Consider the following 19830-nt stretch of genomic DNA (forward strand, 5'->3'; position numbering starts at 1 on the left):
TGGCTCTGGAAATGGACGTGAGAGGCAGGCTGGGGAGTGGCAATCAGCAGGCGAGAGGGAGTGAGGATGATGGAAGATCTGAGGGTGACCCTGAGTCTCTGGCCTGAACATCTGGGTGGGTGACAGTGTTAGTGTGATGAGGGGAAGCCTGGGGTACGGGGACAAGAGCCGGGTTTCAGGGAGGAGAGGTAGAGTCCCGTTTTGGACCTATTGCTTTTGAGGTGTGTCTGGGACTTACAGAAACAACCAGAGAACTGGAAGAGAATGCCTGCACTCATCCTGCAGGTAACTATGCAGTTAGCTGAAGCATCATTCCCCTGACGGACTCCAAAGAACACCTGCAGCTTCTAACGTTTCTAAGTCCCCCTCACCTAGGAATGGCAGAAACGGCGTGTCTCTGGAGAGCAGGTTCCATTTGCACCTGCTCGAGTGCATCATCCAGGCCCCTGCAAGGTCTAGACTGGGTCCCCTAAAGCCACCACCAGACACCAGGCTGTGCTGGGTTTGGCTTCCCTCAACAGCGAGGGCCGATGAGATGTGCAAGGAAACTCCTCAGCCCCTTCAACTCCAGACACTCGAGGGTCACTGCAGGGTCAGGCTTTAGGACACATCATTCCGAAGGAGGTTTGAGCCCCCAAAACGTGCTGCAAAAATACACCTTCATAGGAAATGGCTCCTCTGGGGGGCACTGGGGCCCAGAGGCCTGTCGTGCCCTGATGTACCCCACAAGGGGTCTTTAGAACTTTCCTCTTTTGCAAGGACCAGATTGGGTCCAAGCAGTTCACTTTCCCCACTGCTTAGGAAAAAGATGATGCCATTCTGCCTCTGGCAGGGAGATAGAGCAGGAAGGGGGTGGGGCCAGACGCCTGGGTCCCAAGCCCCCACTTGGCCACTCCCAGGCTTGCCCTCGGGCAGGTTGTGTGATTTCTCTGACCTCCGGGTCATCAGGAAGATGAGAGTTAGTGAGTGTAAAGCACTGGGCACAGAGTGGGCAATAAAGGCTATTGTCATGCAGTTGGACGTGACCATAGAGGCTGCAGGTGTATGGGGACAGCATTGGATGGTGCTTCCGCCTGCCCTGCTGTGGCGGACTGTGGAAACTGGAAGGGACCTAACACTTTAGAGAAGGCAATTATTGCTGGACCTCCTTTCAGCTGCTTACCCTGAGCTGGGCCCCACTCTAGGTCCCCCTCCCTCCCCTCTTCCCTCATTCACACACCAGCCCCTGGCTGTTGATTGAGGGCCCCCCCCAGCAATTGGGGTCTGGGTCTGGAGCCCCCAGCCCTCCCCTCACAGCTCGGCCCACCCCCCTGAGGACATGTGCCGTCTCAAGGCTTCTTTGTCCCTCTCCCGGCTGCGATGCAAACATCTTAGGTCTGCCTCTACTCGGCCCTTCTGGTCCCCATCCCCTTTCTGGCCCCACCTCGAAGCCCTTCCGAGGTCCCACAGCAGCCGTAGCTTCTGTGGGACCGCCAGCTGAGCAGAAGTGGCCTGTGACCCACCAGACCATGTGGACTGTGCCCTGCCTGGGCCATCATTTCTCCTGTTCTTATCCCAGGCCCTGCTCTAGGCATGCCCCCGGCCCTCACCCCAGATCATTCTGGCATCAAGGCCACACAGGGGGACCCAGATGCCGCCCCAGTGAGCCTTCCTCAGCCTGTCTGTGCAGAGAAGCCATGGGGCGTCGGCTGGATGAGAACCTGATCTCCGGAGTCCGCCAGGGGGGATTCAGTCCCTGCCCTGCGGCCTCCTAGTTGTGTGACCTTGGATAAGGGCTTGAACCTCCCTAGGCCTCTGCTTCCTCGTCTGTTGAATGGGGGTCATCATTAGGACGCCAGAGTGAATCTGAGGATTCCCTGAGATCACGGGTGTCGTGAGTGCTGAGTAAACTGGGTTTTATGAAGAGGCGTCCAAAGTCCTGGCCAAGGGGTACCCATCTCAGTTCTTTATTTTTTTCTTGGAGGTGTAACGTGTATGCAGTAAAATGCACACGTCTCAAATGTTCAGTCCAATGAGCTTCTGCGTTTACGTGCACCCCTTTAAACACCACCCAGATCAAGACTGGGACATTTCCAGTTCTTCACCGGGCTTCCTCACACCTCCTGCCAGGTGATAATACACACCATTATTCTGACATTTCTCAGCGCAGATCGGTTTTGCCTGTTTGTGTAATACATATAAATAGAATTATACAGTATATACCTTTGTGTCTGGCTTCTTTCAACATTATTCCATCTGATTCATCCATGTTGTAGGTGTATCCGTGATTCCGTCTTTTTCGTGGCTGTGTGTTATTCCATTGTGTGGGTGCACGATAGTGTATTATCCATTTTACTGTTGATGGGCATTTGTGGTGTTTGCATTTGGGGCTGTTATGAAGAAAACTGCTCTGGACATCCTTGTATATCCCCTCTGGTGGGCATAAGCTGTCATTGCTGGTGGGGGTAAACCTAGGAAGAGAATTGTTGGATCATAAGACATAGATCATTTTCCTTAGCTGATTTTTTTAAAAAGATTTATTTATTTGTCAGAAAGAGAGAATGAGAGAGGATGAGAGAGAACGCTCACAAGCAGGGGGAGCGCCAGGCAGAGGGTTAAACAGGCTCCCCGCTGAGCAAGGAGCCTGAAGCGGGACTCGATCCCAGGAGCCTGGGATCATGACCTGAGCCGAAGGCAGATGCTTAACTGACTGAGCCACTCAGGCGTCCCTTAGCTGATTTTTTTAAGCCACTATATCAAACAGTGTACTTCATGTCCATACATTGTACTTCATGTCCATTCATTTAATCCTCAGAGTAATTCTTTAAAGTGGGCTGTCCTCATTTAGCAGGTAGGGAAATTGAGGCAGACCTGGAAAGTGATGGAGCCAAAGTTCAAGCCGAGGCCATCTGTCTGCAGGGCCCACAGTCTTTGGGTCTACACCACCTGCCTCTTCTCCCAGACCCCCTTGAAGGGACAGTGCCAGAGCCAAAGGGGCCAGTCCTCCAGTGAGCTGGCCGCCACCCCCAGCATCCCTCCCCTGGCCCAGTGGGGAGTTGGAGGCCACGGGAGCCCGACTCTTCTCCCTCATCTCACGCAATGAGCACACCACCTGCGAAGGGGTGCGCGGAGGGGTGGTAATGAACGTGCTCTAGGTGGCTGTAGCCTCGCGTTTCAACAGTTGTTCTCGTTGGCTTTTGATTCCAAATGAGTAGGAAATGCTATTAGTTCAGGCCTCGCCTGCCGCATGGCAAGGCCCTGGGATAGGAGTGCAGTGAGACGAGAAATTGTGGAGATAAAACTGGTGTGAAATGGAGGCCTTCTCACAAGGCTGGATATGTCCGTGCGAAATGAAGTTACTTCTGAGAAAACGAGATTTAAAGAGATTCTGCAGAATTAGATTACACTTTCAAATTTCCTTATTAAACAGGATTGATGCCATGGAGGGACCGCTGGCTGGTTCTGTTTGGGACCCTACTCTGCCGTTCTAGGCCCAGGCGCGGGCCCATGTGGGCACAAACACCTTGCACGTTGGCCGCAACCCGGATTCCCCAAGCCCGCAGACCCCACCCCGCCCCCAGCGGCTGGAGAGGGGATGCGATATGTGGGGCGGCCTTTCTGGAAAAGAACCAGCGCTCCCAGGGCTCATCTCGGGTAAAACCCAGGGGCTCTCGCCCTTCCATTTCCTTGGGAAGGTGGTGTTGAGAACAGGGGCACCAGGCCTCTTACTCGTGGATTTTGCTCAAATCAGAGCTCGATTTGAGCTACGATCTACTTTCTGGAAATGTTGGTTTTTTTGAAAGGCAGTAAAGGTGCATGTGACTGCTTGTGCATAGATGTGTGTAATGAGCACGCCCATCACGCGTGCGCTCGGACGCGTGGATGTGTCTGAGCACTGTGCTGGGTTGTGGAATAAACCACACGGTCCCCCCTCTCGTGGACCCAGCCTACATGCATGTGATTACGTGTCCCCACACAAGTATCCGTGCGCTGCTGTGCGAGTCCTGCATCCGTGTTGCTCTCTGTTTTAACGCCTGCCTCCTGGGTCCGCGAGCACAGGAGGTTCCCGGCACACAGCCTGACCGCACAGCTGATCAAGCCAGTGCTTGGGCCCTGGAGACAGCCGGCCAGAATTCAAATCCCAGCTCTGTCCCGTACTAATGCTGTGACCCCTGACAGGCTGGAACCTTCCTTGGGTCCTGTTGGTAAACTGGGAATAATAATAATAACAGTGTCTATCTCACAAGGCTGCTGTAAGCCAAGCACTAAGAAGCTGAGCCCTGCTAGCTCAGTCAGCCTTATCTCCCGGCAGGTTGCCCTTAGGCCTGGGGGAGGCCAGCTTCTGCCCTGGGTGGCCGTGCTGTGGTGTGGAGAAGCACTACTGGGACACTTACAGAGATGACGAGAAATGCCAAGGTGACACCTGCCCGCAGCCCCCAAGGAGCCTGCCCTGAGCTGCCACAGCGATCTCTTCCCACCTGCTTGCCTGTCATCCAGGCGGGGCTGCTTCCTTCTACGTACGTCCGCCGTGACCATGGGACTGCCCTTTGGGTCACGCTGGACTCTAGCTGGTGCCTGTGTGACTTTAACCAGGGTGGCACACTCAAATCCGTGTATTTGCCTCAAAGTTCGTGATCGTCACTATTTGAGGGACCTGAGATGGAGCTGTGACTAAGGTCATCCCTTCCCCTGTGCCAGATGGGGTGACACTAATCAGAGCTAACTGTTGACTGCCGGGTCCAGTCAGTCCTGAGCACGTCACATAGATTTACTCCCTTATTCCTCATGGCAACTCTATGAGATGTGGACTGTTTTCATACTCATTTTACAATAAAGAAAACTGAAGCACAGAGGAATTAAAGTCACACCATCAAATGTGTCACAAACCCAAATTGAAGGATACTCCATAACTGGCCTGTATCCTTCAAAAATGCTGGTGTCTTGAAACACAAAGAGAGGCTTAGGAATTCTTCCAGATTTAAGTAGACTAAACTTGACAAGTGAATGCAGTGCGTGATCCAGAATGTTATTTTGCCATTAGGGTTTTATTGGGGGAATTGGTCAGATCTGAATGAAGTCTGCAGGTAATAGTGTTAGATCAATGATAATTTCCTGGTGGTGTTAATTGTACTGTGGCTAAGTGAGAGAATGTCCTTGTTTTTAGGAAATACACATCAAAGTATTTAGGAGTGTAAGCCTTCCTGTCTGAACCCAACTCACAAATGACTCAGGAACAAAATTATAGGTAGATGTATAGAGAAGGATAAAGCAAATATGGTAAAGTGTTCCTATTTAGTGAATCTAGGCAAAAGGTGTACAGGAATTCTTTCTATTTTGCAACTTCTCTGAAGGTTTGAAATTGTGTCAAGATAAAAAGTTACAGGAAAAAGGAAACAAGGGTCAGAACAGGGGGAGGGCATCCTGGGATGCATATTAATAATAGTCCCCAGTCCCCGTGTCAGTCCCTCCTGGAAGCCAGACTTGGCTGTGGCTTCATAAGCATGACCTTGTTCTGTCCTCACCACCATCTGTGTGAAAAGAGACCTTTTTGGCTCCCATTTCACAGAAGCAAGTCAGAAAGATGAGGGATTTGCGCCAGGCCCTCCAGCTCCTTGGGACAGCGCTCAGGCTGGAAAGCAGGCTCTGGGAGTTCAAGCTCCGGGCCCTGCGCCTGACCCCCACTGCTGATTCTGAGTTTGGGTGGAGAGTGGGATGGGTAGGACAAGGGATTTCTTCTTGGGGCCGTGGTGGAGGTCAGGTGCCGGGATAGAAGCAGACCAGGTCCATTTGCAGGATGGAGAGGGATATTATTCCAGGATTCTGCGGGGACCAGATCCCAAGGTGCCAAGCAGGACAAAATGGCACGTGGGAGGGGGCCCCGGACCTCGGGATGCCAGCTGGAGCAGCCAGTGGGGGCCGCAGTGGCGCAGGACATAGCTGGGAGTGACCGGGGGTGGGTGGGGTGGGCATTCTCGGGTGGAGGACTGGCTTTGGAGGAGCTTGTTCGAGGCAGGAGTGCTCCCCAGCCGGGCTCAGCCTGCTGTCCACGCTGGAGGGAGGCATCAGGGGGGCTTGACATGCCCGATATGGGGGGCAGCGTGGCCTGGGGTAGCTGGGCAGAGATTGCTGAGGACGTGAGTCTGGCCGGGCAGACCCCTTAGGGGGTCCAAGTGAAGAGGAGGGCTTCTCTCCTGGCTGGAGGGTGGGTGCAGGAAGAGCCAAATGACCTCTGGCAGTCCCTCCTGGTCGCTGGGACTGTCTGGCTCTTCCCCAGATTAAAGAGCTGAGGGTTTGAGTGTCTGGCAGCCAGATGAGTCAGACTGGGAGGCTGCTTCCTGCTCCTATCAGCCTGCCTGGCATAGGGGCGGGCTAGGGGTTTGGCCTATCTCCCTCAAATGGCATCCCCCCTCCCCACACCCTGAGACGGAGGGCGAACACACGGGCTATGTGAACCGGTTATTTTGCCGGGTCCTGTGTGTCCCTGAGCGTGTGCTTGCGCGTGCGGGCAGGCTCAAACATCATCCATTGTAAAATATCAGTGTTTTCATGGGTGAATAGTAATTACTGGGTAATGCTTTAAAACCTTTCCTGAAGGAGCGCAAAGCTGTTTTTTTCCTAAAGTCAGGAGTACATTAAAAGGATTACCATGTAGATTTGATTTTTAGATAACACTAAAATGGATCCCAAATGGACTTCAGCAAAGGGATGCTATCTCCTTAATGGAAAGTGCATGGCCCAAGGCTCAGCTCCCAGAGCCAGGCAGGGGAGGGAGGGAGGGAAGAGGTGTCTGGAGGGCTGACTGGCAGGCTGGGTGGGGGCTGGGGAGGCAGGGCGGGGAGGGCGAGCCCTGACCCTCTGGGGAACATCTCACTCCCATTTGGGGAGCAGGAGACCAGAGATGCCCCCTTTAAACCTCCTTGCCTTTCCAGGAGTGTTTTCAGGTCTCCTGAACCAGCCCAGTGAGAGAGCAAACACAGTGTGGGTGCCCAGTAAAGAGGAAGGGGTGAGTCAGACTTCTCCCAGGACCTCAGCCTTTCCAGGCAGAGAGAGCCCACGGGCCCCGTATGCTCCGGGAGCTCCTTAGCCAGGCTAGCGCTGGAGGTCTGTGCCTCGGTGGACATCAGACACTGTTTGGCAGGAAGCCTTGTGGCTTCTTAAGAGTTCTCCAGGGCCCAGGAAGCAGAGTTCCCAGGCCTTCCGGAGCCCGGCGGTGTGCCAGAGCCAGCCCAGGCACAGGCAGGGCGCAGGGGACCTGGGCTAGCTTGTGGCTTCGCTCCTCATGGCCTCCCTGGGTCCTGTAGGTTCCAGGCCGGGCCAGCTAGGGCTACAGACCACAACTCTGCAGGCTCTGCCGCCGGGCGTGCTGGGGCCTGAGCTCAGAAGGCCAGCCTGGCCAGGAGCCGTGCCAGATGGAAGACGGAGCAGGACAGACACTTCTGGTGCTGGGGTCCCTCCTCGTTTTGGTGTATAACTTAGTGGATCCAGTGTATCCCCTGCTTGTGGACGTTCTAGTTACTCACACACCTCCTGCTAGTGATAGCACAAGGGTAGAGCCCTGGGCAGGCGAGGGGGGCCGGGCCTGCTGCCCGTCCAGGTACCAAGGGGAGAACCAGCCTTGGCGGGGCTCTCGTAGAGGCCAGGCCTGAGGTTTTCCAAGTTGGTGCGTGTGTACTTCTCGCTGTGCGGGCTGGGTGCTCCCTTCACGGGACCCAGGGACAGTGGTCCCCCCCCGGGACCCACAGACCTCCTCACATCCAGTTCTCCCGACCCCTCCCCTGTTTGCTCATAGCCGGTTCCTCCCCGTAGGCCTGGCCTCGGAAGGAGCCCTTCAGAGCCCCCTTAGCTCTCAGGGATGCCTGCTCCCCAGCTGGCTTCCACGGCCGCCTTAGCTCTGTGACCAGACTGGGCCCTGCCAGAGGGGACACAGGCAGGCCTGAGGACATAGTCATCCTTAGCCCCCTCACTCTCTCAGACCAATTAACTTTTAGGGCTGCATTAAGGAAATTAGGCAGCAAGCGTCCCAGCTAACAGGCCCTGCGGGGTCTGGAGCAAGGAGGCAGGAGAGAGTCCGCTGCTGGCCAGTGCTGCCTCCCCTCGGCCGTCACCTGTCCTGCTCCTGGGCCCTAGAGGGCCCCCTCCCCAAGAGAGGTCTGAAGAGGCCCCAAGGCACAGCAGCGGGGAGGGCCCCCCGAACCAGCTGGATGATGAGTGGCTTGCACTAGACCTGGCCTTCAGACCTTCTGTGCCTCAGTTTCCCCATCATGCCTTGGAGCATTTGCCCGGAAGAGCTCTCAGGGCCCTTCTGACCTGACATCTGTGGATTCTAAGACTGAGGCCCCTTGGAGGCTGACTGTCTTCGGACGTCTGAGGAAGGGTCAGACACCAGCAAGAGGGAAGGGGAAGGAAGCAGCTCAAACTCTGGGCGGAGGGCAGTGAGCAGAGGCAGGGATAGGAGGGATACCAGGGAGTGGGAGCTGAACCCAGAGCCCTCGAGAGTGCTGGGGTCCCTTGGAGAGGGGGGGGCCAGGAGGAGGGCAGACTTCACGGGCTTGGTGGAGAGCCAGAGAGGCAGGAAGGGGTGGGCTGTTCCCTCCAGAGAGGACTCCTCCGTGCTCCCGAGCCTTGGTCAGGGAAGGCGCACACCCCCACCCCCATTGTCTTCACGAGGGGTTCTCAGGCAACTCCTACAGGTACCCCCCCTGCCCTCATCCTGGGTCTGGACTCCGAGACTCCCTGCATTTCCCTCCAAGCAGTCTTTACCACATTCAAGCCTCAGGGCTCCACATTGGATGTCCAGACTCAGGATGACCTCTGTCCCCACCTCCTCCTCAACTGTTGCTCCCTGAGATCACTCCTTGTGGCCCCAAGGCCAGGGACTAGGAGCCTGAGCCTCTGTGCACATGCCTGCACGTGACTGCACACTATGCCTATGTGCGTGGGGTGTGCATGAGTGCACACACTTGCCTGCTGGGAGGTCAGCTTCTCCTTCCAGTAAACTCCATGCTGAAATTGTTACCCTTTGTATTTTTTCTTATACGTTGAGAAGCATGCATGGGCCCTGGGAGGGGGCCCATGGCTCAGAGACCCGGGTCCTGGTGGGAGGAGCAAGGATTCAGAGACTCAGAACCTCCCCATCCCCAGGCCAGGGCAGGTAGGAAGTTTGAATCTAGCTAGAAGCATTCCTGGGGGAGAGTCCCGAGGAGGCCAGGCCCAGCTGCCTCCCTGCATACTCCCTCCAGGAGACCCAGAGCTCCCGCTCCCCACTGGGAGTGTCAGGGGGCGCCCCACTTGCTTTCTGATCCCGCCACAGTTTTACATGAGTAAACCAAGAGGCTGTAGCCTGACTTTTGAGGGTAAAATGGCCCAAGGCACAAACTATGTCAGGAAGTCTTGAGGTAGCAAAAAGATCTGGGAGTTCTAGTGGACCCCGCCCGTTGTGAGATTCAGTTCTTGGGGCCACTGGGAGAGCCAGTCAGATGGCGGCTGCCTGTGGAGAGTTGCAGGCCTCCTGTCGAGCAGGCCCCACAGAAGGCAGTGGCCGGGTGGGGAGAAACAGCTCGGGGGGACTGTGGGCCTTGGGGCTACATGGGTGCTGTGCAGCCAAGCAGATGTGAGACGTGGGGCTCTGCAGTCTGCCTACGGCTTCTGGAAGGACCTTCGCAGGCCAGGGGAACAGCCTGTGCCATGCAGCTCAAAGGACAGGACCTGGGGCCAGGCAGGGAGCTTGCTGGGGAGCAAGTGAGCACTCTGGGAACCCCCGCCCTGGAGGGGGCAACAGGGAGAAGCAGGGGGCCCCCATTCCTCGAGGGATGGGCCCTGAGGCTCAGAGCCACAGAGTCCATCCCGTGTCCATCTGTCTGTCGTCCGTCCATCCACAGGCGTTCCGATGCTCTCCGTCCAGCCCAAAGGCAAGCAGAAGGGCTGTGCGGGCTGCAACCGCAAGATCAAGGACCGCTACCTGCTGAAGGCGCTGGACAAGTACTGGCATGAGGACTGCCTCAAGTGTGCCTGCTGTGACTGCCGCCTGGGGGAGGTGGGCTCCACCCTCTACACCAAGGCCAACCTCATCCTGTGCCGACGCGACTACCTGAGGTGAGCCTCCCGCTGGCCCCCGCCCCGGGCCTGGCACGGCTCCGCCCCTGCCTCTAGACCCAGGCCCTGAGTGCTCATCTCCGACCATCCTGGCCCGGCTCTGCTCCCCCAGACGTCCACAGAGCCCCGAAGACAGAGCCACACCATCAGCTGCTTGGCTCAGCGCCCAGCACAGGGCCTGAGCCAGCCTTTGCGACCGTGGGGCACCTGAGATAAGTTTCCCAAGGGCACCAGCCTGGCTCTGCCCGTCTTTGCCAGGTGCTTCTGACCCACCCTGTCCCTGGAATCTGGGAGGGGACACCTCAGAGGCCTTCCAGGAGCAGGTGGGGAAGCCCTGACTTCCCCGGGCCCCTCCTGCCTGGTGAAGTCTCCTTGCCTCCTCTTCCCCATGCCCAGGGGGCCCTGGCATTAGACATCTGGGTGCCTGGGCGTCTGGCAGGTAGCCAGACCCTGGGAGAAGGACCACTGATGTCGGAGCTTCCCACTTCAAAGACCTGGGTTTGAACTAGCTCCGGACCCTCTGGCTTCTGACCTTCTCCAAGCCCCAGTTTGTCCCTCTGTGAATAGTATGAAGACTAAAGCTTCCCCAGCTCACATTCCTTGGAGCTCTAACCCACCCGCCCCACAACCTGGATCCTATTCCCTGGGGCTGTCTCCCCCAGTTAACCCTCCCTTAGGCCATTTGTGACATCAGCAAGGCTGGGAGGAGGCCACAGAGTGGGGGCCTTGGCTGAGACGCAGCATCTACATTTGGCGGGGTGGTGGTGGCCACATCTTGCGAGGAAGGAAGGCCCATCGTACTAATTAATAGGTCGGGCAAGGGCTTTGTGGGGCCCTCCCTCTGTTCAGGTCTGGGCTGTGGTAGGGGGCAGGGTTATCAGCAGAGGCTCCCCTGCTTTCGGGAAGAGCCTAAGGCTTACCAGCCTGCACCTTCTCTTTCAACTTCTGCCTTCAGCCGGAAGCTTTTTTTTTTTTTTTTTTAAAGATTTTATTTATTTATTTGAGACAGAGAGAATGAGAGACAGAGAGCATGAGAGGGAGGAGGGTCAGAGGGAGAAGCAGACTCCCTGCCGAGCAGGGAGCCCGATGCGGGACTCGATCCCGGGACTCGATCCCGGGACTCCAGGATCATGACCTGAGCCGAAGGCAGTCGCTTAACCAACTGAGCCACCCAGGCGCCCCAGCCGGAAGCTTTTAAAGTGTCGCAGTAATCCAGGATCTGTGACTCAGTGCTCCTCGCTGGGCTGGAGGAAAGGGCTGAGGCGAGGAGGAGGGGCTAAGGAAGAATATTTCTGGGGACTCGCCCCTCGATGACCTGGAAGGGGCCTCCAAGTGGGAAGGTCTCAGACATCCCCTGGGGGCTGAACCTCCTGGGTTGAGGAGAATTGGCACACTGACCAGTGAGTCCCCAGGACCTGGACTGGGGCGGGGGGGGGGGGGGGTTGGGCAGCGCAGGATGGGCTCGTCAGTAGAGTCAAAGCACCTGCAAGCATTCTGAGCCCTGCCAGCTACTGAAGCTTGAAGGTATTTTTTCTGGGCTCTGGCAGAGGCCAAGGAATGACTTTGGGGCCAGGTAGGTCAGTGGGCTGGGCTGGGGGTGGGACTTCCTTGGGCTGCTCCGTCCCAGAGGGGGCTGTCCGACGCCTGCCCCGTCTACAGCCATGGGGGCGTTGGGCTGGGGGCAGTGAGGCCCCCCTTGGCAGGCAGATGTTGTGGCCCAGTCTTTGTCTGCCTTAATCTGAGCCACCAGGCAGCTCAGGCTGATGAATAATGGAGCCAAGCTCATCTGCAGATGCCTGAATTTGAGCTGGACAAATCAGGGATTAGAGGGTCTCTCGCCCGCCTCTCAGCCCCCCTTGCCTCACTTGGGGCTTGCTCAGCTGGTGTGCAGAAAAGAGGCAAGGAGGAGCCTGGCCGGCTCCGACCATTGGAACCCTGGCCCGAGACTGGCCTGCTTGGGGAGAAAGTGAGTGCCCCATCCCTGGAGCTCGGCAACCAGCAGCTAGGAGGGAATGGCTGCATGAAAGAGGCCTTGTGCCAGATGGCCTTGGAACTTTCTTTGGGCATCAGTCCTATTTTAGAAGCATTTGAACAGGATCACCTAGTCCAGCACCCCCTTTTGAAAAAGGATACACTGAGATCCAAGAAAAGGAAAAAGGAATCCAGGCAAGTCACCCATGAGTTGGTTGCAGAAAAAAGACCACCCCATAGGGTTGTTGTCAGGATTAAATGAGTTGATCTTAGTACAGCCCTCAGAACAATGCCTGGCATGAGGCAAACCCACTCGGTCGAGGCGTTCACTAAGTGGTCCGTGACTGAGAGTTAACTGAGGTTTCCACAACAAGCCTGCAAAGGATGCGCTTCAGTCTCCGTTTTAAAAAATAAATGAGGCTCAGAGAGACCCATGAGCGGCCTGAGGGCAGGCGGACTGCCCCCGAGTTCATGACTCTGGAGTCCTCGCTCATGGCCCAGCCCCGTGTTCTTCCAGTGGCCCTGGGTCCCAGTAGCCTGACCCCAGTGGGAGCCTGTGAGGGGGGCCTTGACAGCCCAGGCCAGGGATGGGCAGTGTCATCCAGCCCCCGAGCCCCTATGCTCCCCTCCCTGGGTGGCTGGGCCGATTTCTCTGAAGCCCAATCTCTTCGCGGAATCTAGAAGCTGCCCTCTGTGCTCCTGCTCCCTTGCCTAGGCCCACCTGCTAAGCCCACAGGAGTAGGGACCCGCGGGGCCCTGGGTAGAGGCAGCTGCTCTGCCCCCCAGACGCTGGCAGGCCCCTGAGCCCCCTGCGCCCTTCCCTTGGCAGGCTTTTTGGCACCACAGGCAACTGCGCTGCCTGCAGGAAGCTGATCCCAGCCTTCGAGATGGTGATGCGAGCCCGGGACAACGTCTATCATCTCGACTGCTTCGCTTGCCAGCTCTGCAACCAGAGGTGAGTGCTGCGCCTGTAGCAGACCCCAGCTGACACGTGCTGGGGCAGCGCGCTGTGGGGGTGTCCGTGCAAATGTCCACGGGCTCGTAGGGCACGTTGTCTTGAGCATGCATGTGCGTGTGTGTGTTCCGTGTGGCCAGATGTGTGCCCTCCAGCACTGTTGTGTGCGTGTCTGTAGGGCCCAGGTCTGAGCAGTGTGATGGCTCACGCGCACATGAGCTTACTGTGTATGTACATTGTGTCGTGCACGTGTGTGGATTTTTAAACGTGCACAGACAAGGCAGGTATGGGTGCGCTGTGTGCATGTGTGTGCATGACGGATGAGTATGAATGCGAACACGCTTAAATGCTCATGTACAAGGGGTCTGTGTGCACGCCCTGTGCCCTTGGGTGTCTGCCATTTGTGTGTGCATGCATGTACATTTTAGTGAGAAGGTGTTCGTGTGCCTGATGGTAGCAGCTACTCACCCCTGTGATTCTGGTTCCAGCCCAGACACTTTCTGATCCCTACACAGTGTCCCAGCCCCGCGGGAAGCCCCAGGGACTGAAGGAGCCAGAACCCCTCAGCCCTGTCTGGGGACCTAGCACTGGAAGACAAGCCCTTTTCTCAGGAGCCCCCATGTCAGGAAGGAGCTCATGCAAGTGTTCCCAGAGGATGAGGTCCCGAGGGACCTGTAGGGAACACGGAGGGGGATCGCTGGGGGCTTGGACAGACCCGCCACTAAGAGGGCTCGGTGAAGTTGCAGTGCCACCTGGTGGTTGGATGGGGATCTGCTGGGACTGGGCCCATGACCCTGGGGTCTGGCTGAAGCCCTAGCCACCCTGGGGACATCTTTGGGGAAAGGGCTGAATCCTCCAATACTTTAGAAGGACTGGGGGTGGGGGGTGAGGGTAGCAAAGCAAGGCCTTTTCTGGGTGGGAGGGAAGATGATGGGACAGGGTCACCTCCTCCTGGAAGGATGCTCCAGGAAACCTACAGATTCTGTTCAAAGGAAGAGTTTCATGGAGTCATCCCCTTAAGTTGGAGAAAGGAACAGGATAGAAAAATCAACCATTTTACCACTTTCTCCTTCCCCATTTCTACCTCTCTCGGTCTTTTTCTCTTTCTTTGTCCTTCTCTCTCTTTCTCCCTCTCTGGGACTGGGGTAGGTTATTCCTACACCTTCCTACCAACCCCCACCCCTCCAGGGAAGACCCGACTGTGGGCCAGACTTGTCTGTCTGCCCTACACCCCAGACTACAGGGCCTGGCTGAGGACTGGGCTGACCCAGGGTGATTGACCAGGTTTGCTATGAGACCTTTGGGGATCCCTTCTGGAAAGTTGAAGGAACAAACTCTCCAGGACCTCAGTTCTCAGATGTCCACCTCCTGGGCTGGGATGGGGCCTATCTGCAGCCCCCACCATCCACTGGGACCCCTACATGGCCTCTCTCTCCTGTTTGGATTTTCCAGATTTTGTGTGGGAGACAAATTCTTCCTGAAGAACAACATGATCTTGTGTCAGATGGACTATGAGGAGGGACAGCTCAATGGCACCTTTGAATCCCAGGTTCAGTAATGCCTGGCGCCTGGCCTCCAGGCCCATCTGTCCGTCTGCCTGTCTGCCTGTCTGCCCGTCTGCCCACCCGCCTGGCCGGCCAGCCACTCTCCTGCCGATTAGAACTCCTCCGTCCTCGATGGGAGAGACGGCCCTTCCTCTGCCGCCCGTCTGTGTGTGACCCCTCCTGGGGCCAGGCTGGGCCTGTACAGTCTGTCTTCTGTATATAAATGGGAACATTTATTTTATGAGAAATGTAATGCAATTTTATTACTGGCGTGGATTAAACTTATGAATGTTTCCGGGGAGGTTACTGTGCGTTGATCACCTGACTGACACAGACCTGGGGTCCCTCCCCTCTGCTTGGGAGTGAAGCAGGGCCCTCCCTTGGGCCCCTCCAAAGCTGGACATGGAGCAGGGCATGGGACTCCAGTGTGTGCTATTGCTGAGCAGGGCAGGGGAGCTCCAGGTGGGCTTTAGGGGGTAGAAGCTGGAGGGAAGAGGACAAGCCCACGCATCCCATAGCCAGAGGCGGGACTGGGGGTGTCCTCCCCTCCCCTGGCCCCCAAGATAAAGAGAGGCAAGATGAAACCCTCCCTTCCCTGGGTTCCTGTTTGACCTCCCTCCACTGGGGCCACCAGCCAGGAACTCAGCCTTGATCTCCCCCCACAGTAAGACCCCGAATCCTGAGCCTTCTACCATGGGAATACCATTCTCAAAACCCTCTTCCCTTTCAGGGTGATGGACAGCTTTTGCTGTCTCCTCCCTGCAGCTTGGGCCTGCTCTGGGGCCCACCCTTCTGCTCTTCTGGGTGAGCGAGAACAATCCCGTTGGCCTGTATTCAGCCCACGCAGGCTAGAGGCTTTCATTCATTCGTTCAGCAAACCTTAATCCACTCTGTCTCAGCCCCATGCTGCAAGCACCAGACGTGCGGATGAATCACGGATCGGACACAGTCCTTGCCCTTGAGGAGGAGGGAGGAAGCCAGGAAAACGAGTGGACCCCAGCACAGTGAGGACGAAGCCCGCAGGGAGACCTGGGACGGGCCGGTTGCCTTCCGCGGAGCGGCAGCACTTGGACAACTGTGGAGAGTCAGACAGCCCGTCCAGTGGACACACGCAGGCAGACAGATCTGCGCGCCGGCGTGCAGGAGACCCGGACACGCGAGCAGACGGGCGGGTAGGCAGAAGTAGGCGGGACCAGCAGCCCTCTGCCGCCCTGGGCGTGGTCCGCGCACCGGGCTCCCCGGGGGCCGCAGGACGGCTGTCTTGCTCTCCGCTGCAGCCGCAGCACCAAGCACAGAGCCTGCACCCGCGAGGGCAACACTGAGTGGTATGAAAATAGGGACTCGTTGGATCCAAAGGCCGGACGGGGAAGGCTGTATGGACAGGCTCCCCCCACTGTCAGGCCACTTGCTTCTCCTCCTCCGGGGACTGTTCTCAGCCTGGCCTCGGCCCCAGAGCCCAGGGCGGATGGAGCCCGCCCACTGCTTCTAGCTCTGCCTGCTCCTGGATGGGGAACCGCAGGTCACCCTGCCCCAGGCCTGCTCCTCCACTGGGAGTGATGTGGGAGCATGGCTACCTCCCCACATTGTGGTTTTGTGGCCAGTGGTCCAATCCGTGGGCAGAGATCGCTAGGGTCAAGGATCTTGGGGTAAGGGTTCTCATCCGTGGGGCATCCCCCTTCTGTGACAGAGCCACGCCCACCTGTGTGACAGAGAAGAGGGGCAAAGAGCCAGGCGGCCTGGCCGCAGTGGGGGTTTTGTGTGTGATGTGTCTGATGTGACTGTGGAACTGGGGAGCTGTGTGTGGCCGTGTGAGATGGGGACCGAGTCGGAGTTGCATGAATTTGCAGGCTGGAGTCTGTCGTGAGGAATTTTCTCGCTCAGCTTGGAAAAGTGAATCATTTCCCTGAATGGTAGCAGGACCCCCCCCCCCCCCGCCCCCACGCGGTGCCAGACCCTCCCTGGACCCTCAGGCCAAGGAGGGCTCTGCCCACCCCTAGGCCCTCAACTCCTAACTTCAGAGTTTACTGCAGATGAAGTTGTAACACAAGTTAATTACATGGTTATCGAGAGATAACGGAGACACTCGAATGCAGTTTCTGGGCAATTACAATTGTTTCCAACAGAGTTCCCATATTGCAGCCATGAAATAACATGTCGTTTTGCAGTAATTATGTAATTAACTTGTCTCACCGCTCTAGGTTGCACAACAATTAATTCACTCACAATGAGATAGACTCAACATCAGGCAGCCGGCCTCTGAAAGCCCCCGAGAGCAGAGCCGGCCTTCTAGGAGGACCCCAGCCCCATTCTGCCCACCGTAGACCTTGCCAGGGGGCTTCCTCAGTTCAACATGCGGTGGAATGTGCCAGATCCAGCACCATGGCCCCACTTATGGCTGTGTCATGGTCCCCATCCAGGACGTGGGGCTCATCTGTTTCCCAGGGCAGCCATGAGGCAGAGATCTAAACTGTGAAGTGCTGTTTTTACGAGAGCTGGAGTTACCATCCTGGACATCATGACGTGCTGAGTGGGAGACCCTTCGCCTGGGAAGTCCCGCAGCAGTCCACAGCTGCTCCCAAGAAGAGGCCACACAGGCCTTGCGGACATGCGACTGGTGTGGAACCAAAGGGAAGGCAGGGGGTGGGCAGGGAGGAGGCTGGGCTCTTCCTGTAGCAGGCAGCAGGGCAGGGCTGCTGGGGCTACTTGGGGCCAGGGATTATGCTCCTGGGGAGTGCCCCAGGGGCTCCCAAGAAAAGCCTGATCCCCCTTCCCAGCCACAGTGGCATAGGGGAAACTTGGTTAAGTGCAGGGCGTGAATGGCTCTGACCCGGCTCTCCTTGGGGCTGCAGCAGGAGACTTCCTGTCTCCTACGGGGAGATAGGAAGTACCAAGCATGGACAGCTAGAGGCTACAGCAGCTCGAGCCTTAGCCCGGGCCACGTGGGTGGTGGCAGTGTGGACGGACGAACATCATGTGGTGGTTGTGCACGGTCCCCTCTTCCTCCAGCCAGCCCGAGGGACCGCATCTTTCCTCCCTGCGTTCCTTGGTGGCCTGTGTCAGAGACACCCTAACAAGGGGCCTGGCACCCACGGAATATGGTGCCTGCTTATGCCCCACTCCTTGGCCGGAAGCCGAACCACATAGTCTGTGTTTGGAAAGAAGTTTGATTCTAATCTTGACAGTGCTGCACGGCCCACCATGAAATCTCTCTTCTCCCAGGCCTCGCCCCAGAAACTGTGCCCCACATCATGAGATGCACAGGACCCACGGCAGAACCCACGTGAAATTTCTGCCTAGGAAGTCTGATCTCTGCGTGGAGACAATTGCTTTCTCCCTTAAAGCTGTCAGTGATCGTCACAGCCTGACTGTCTATGTCTGGCATGGAGTGCTCCCCAGCACCACCCATCTAGGGACGCTGCCACCAAGTGAGGGTAGATTCAGGAAAGATGCTTTGTGCTGCAACTGTGCATGACCTCTAAAACTACAATTGCCTAAAAATGAATGATAAAGATGGACTGCTGTGAAGATCAGTCCAGAAAAATACTTGGTCAAGCCTGGTTTAATCATGAGAAAATAATCAGATGAAACACACACACACACACACACACACACACACACAACACAGAGCTCAAGAGTGCTAGATAATCAGAAGCCCCTGGACAAGGTAATCCCTGTGCCTGGGGTTCATACTGCCTTGTCTCAACAAGGGTGGGAGTCTCTTGCCCCCCAGATGTAGGGTTGAGGGTATCCCAGATCTCTCAGACTCCCAAGAGTCAAGTAGACTACAAGTAGATTGTTCCTGAGCTCCCTCCTGTTGCTGCCGTATTCGTCACCCAGCAGTAGCCCCTCCTACCAATTGGTCTGCCCCCAGCCTAGCAGCACCTCTGTGTTCTTGCCTGCTCCTGCGGCCACGCTGAGCTCCCTCCGAGGCTCCAGCGGTCTCCAGCACTCACCACCCCTCCCCTCCGGGCTGGGGCTGGTGCTTACACGAGTTTCACATCACACGTCTTTCTGTGGTTTCTCCTTTTCACACCTGCACCTGCTTCATGGAACAGGCGACCTCCCTTGCTGACACTTGCCTCTGGACCCTCTCCAAGGGCTCAGGGCCAGACCTAGGAAGGGGAATGCAGGTGCTGCTCAGCACATCCATCAGGACACGCGGGCAGAGCGAAGGGCGCTTTACTACGCAACTGCCGTAGCAGGAAAAAGAAACAAGCTGAGGCCAGGTTTCAGGCAGGAAGGAAATCTGCAGCTCAGAGAGAGAAATGAGCTTTTAAAGCCTATTTCCCGTGGAGGAAAACAGACTTGGATTCAAATATTTTGGACTCTCCCAAATGGTTTTTATTCTGGGGCATCAGCCTTTCCCTTTATGAACCATAGTGAAAAATCCTCTGAGCTGTGGGTTCCCCCAAATACCAATTTCTTCCTCTCTAGACCCCCCTCCCCCCCGCAGGCTGCACACCTATGCAAGCCTTCCCATGGGTGCCGCCTGGACCTCAATTCTCTGAGCTTAGATGCTCCCAGCCCAACCCAACAGCCCAGTCTCCACACTATCCCACTGGCCCTGGGTTTGGCAGACCTTGTGGCCTTTGCAGGGAAAGTATGAGCCCTTTGGCTGCTGGTGGCGCTGGGTTGGGGTCTCTACTCCTTCGGTCCCCTGCCTTCTCCGGGAGTACAACTAGATTCCAGAGAGGAACTGGTCCAGGGGCTCCTGCCTGGGGCTTGATTTACATTCTTTCCTGCTGAGTGGGGAGCCCCTTTGGGACCTGGGGTTTCCTACAGTTCTGGCAAGTGCAGGTTTGTCTTTCTGAGAGTCTGAAGGTGCTAAGGGACAGAGGCAGGAACATTCCCGGGGCACCCTCTTGTTGTAACAGTCTCCCTGCTGCCCTTGGGGGATATGGGGCTCTCCCCTCAGGGGGTCTGAGGGCTCCTCAGAATGACCCAGGATCCCCACCTCCTGCCTCCCGATCTGCCAGCACAGCTTAGGGATCAGAGATGGCATGCTTACCTGAGACAAAGGAACAGAGAGGGAGAGATGAGAGAGACGGGGGAAGGAAGGAAGGAAAGGGGAGACGGAGAGAGAGACAGATGGGAAGAGATGAGATGGGGCAGGAGAGCAGGGAGACAGAATGGGCAACAGGTCTGGGGAGAATCTAACTGCCGGGGAGGCGTGGGGTGAGGGCAGCTGTGGTGGCAAAGGACAGCGTGGCATGGCGATGGCATGTGGCCAGGAGCCAGATGACGCGAGTTCAGACCCGTAGCTCCTCTGCGTGGCAGCTGCCCGGCCTT

At 56.9% G+C, this 19830-nt stretch overlaps 1 protein-coding gene across 2 annotated transcripts in view; it reads left to right on the forward strand.

Moving 5' to 3' along the window:
* Nucleotides 1-14842, forward strand: part of LMO1 (LIM domain only 1) — a 40549-nt gene extending 25707 nt beyond the window's left edge. For both annotated transcript variants that reach the window (XM_021685741.2, XM_021685742.1), the window contains exons 2-4: nucleotides 9858-10071; nucleotides 12872-12997; nucleotides 14450-14842. In XM_021685741.2, the coding sequence (XP_021541416.1) occupies nucleotides 9858-10071; nucleotides 12872-12997; nucleotides 14450-14555 (446 nt within the window). In that variant the 3' untranslated portion in view covers nucleotides 14556-14842. The remainder of the gene's footprint in view (nucleotides 1-9857; nucleotides 10072-12871; nucleotides 12998-14449) is intronic.
* Nucleotides 14843-19830: the final 4988 nt, after the last annotated feature.

Source organism: Neomonachus schauinslandi, chromosome 11 (assembly GCF_002201575.2).
Source record: "Neomonachus schauinslandi chromosome 11, ASM220157v2, whole genome shotgun sequence".
NCBI lineage: Eukaryota > Metazoa > Chordata > Mammalia > Carnivora > Phocidae > Neomonachus > Neomonachus schauinslandi.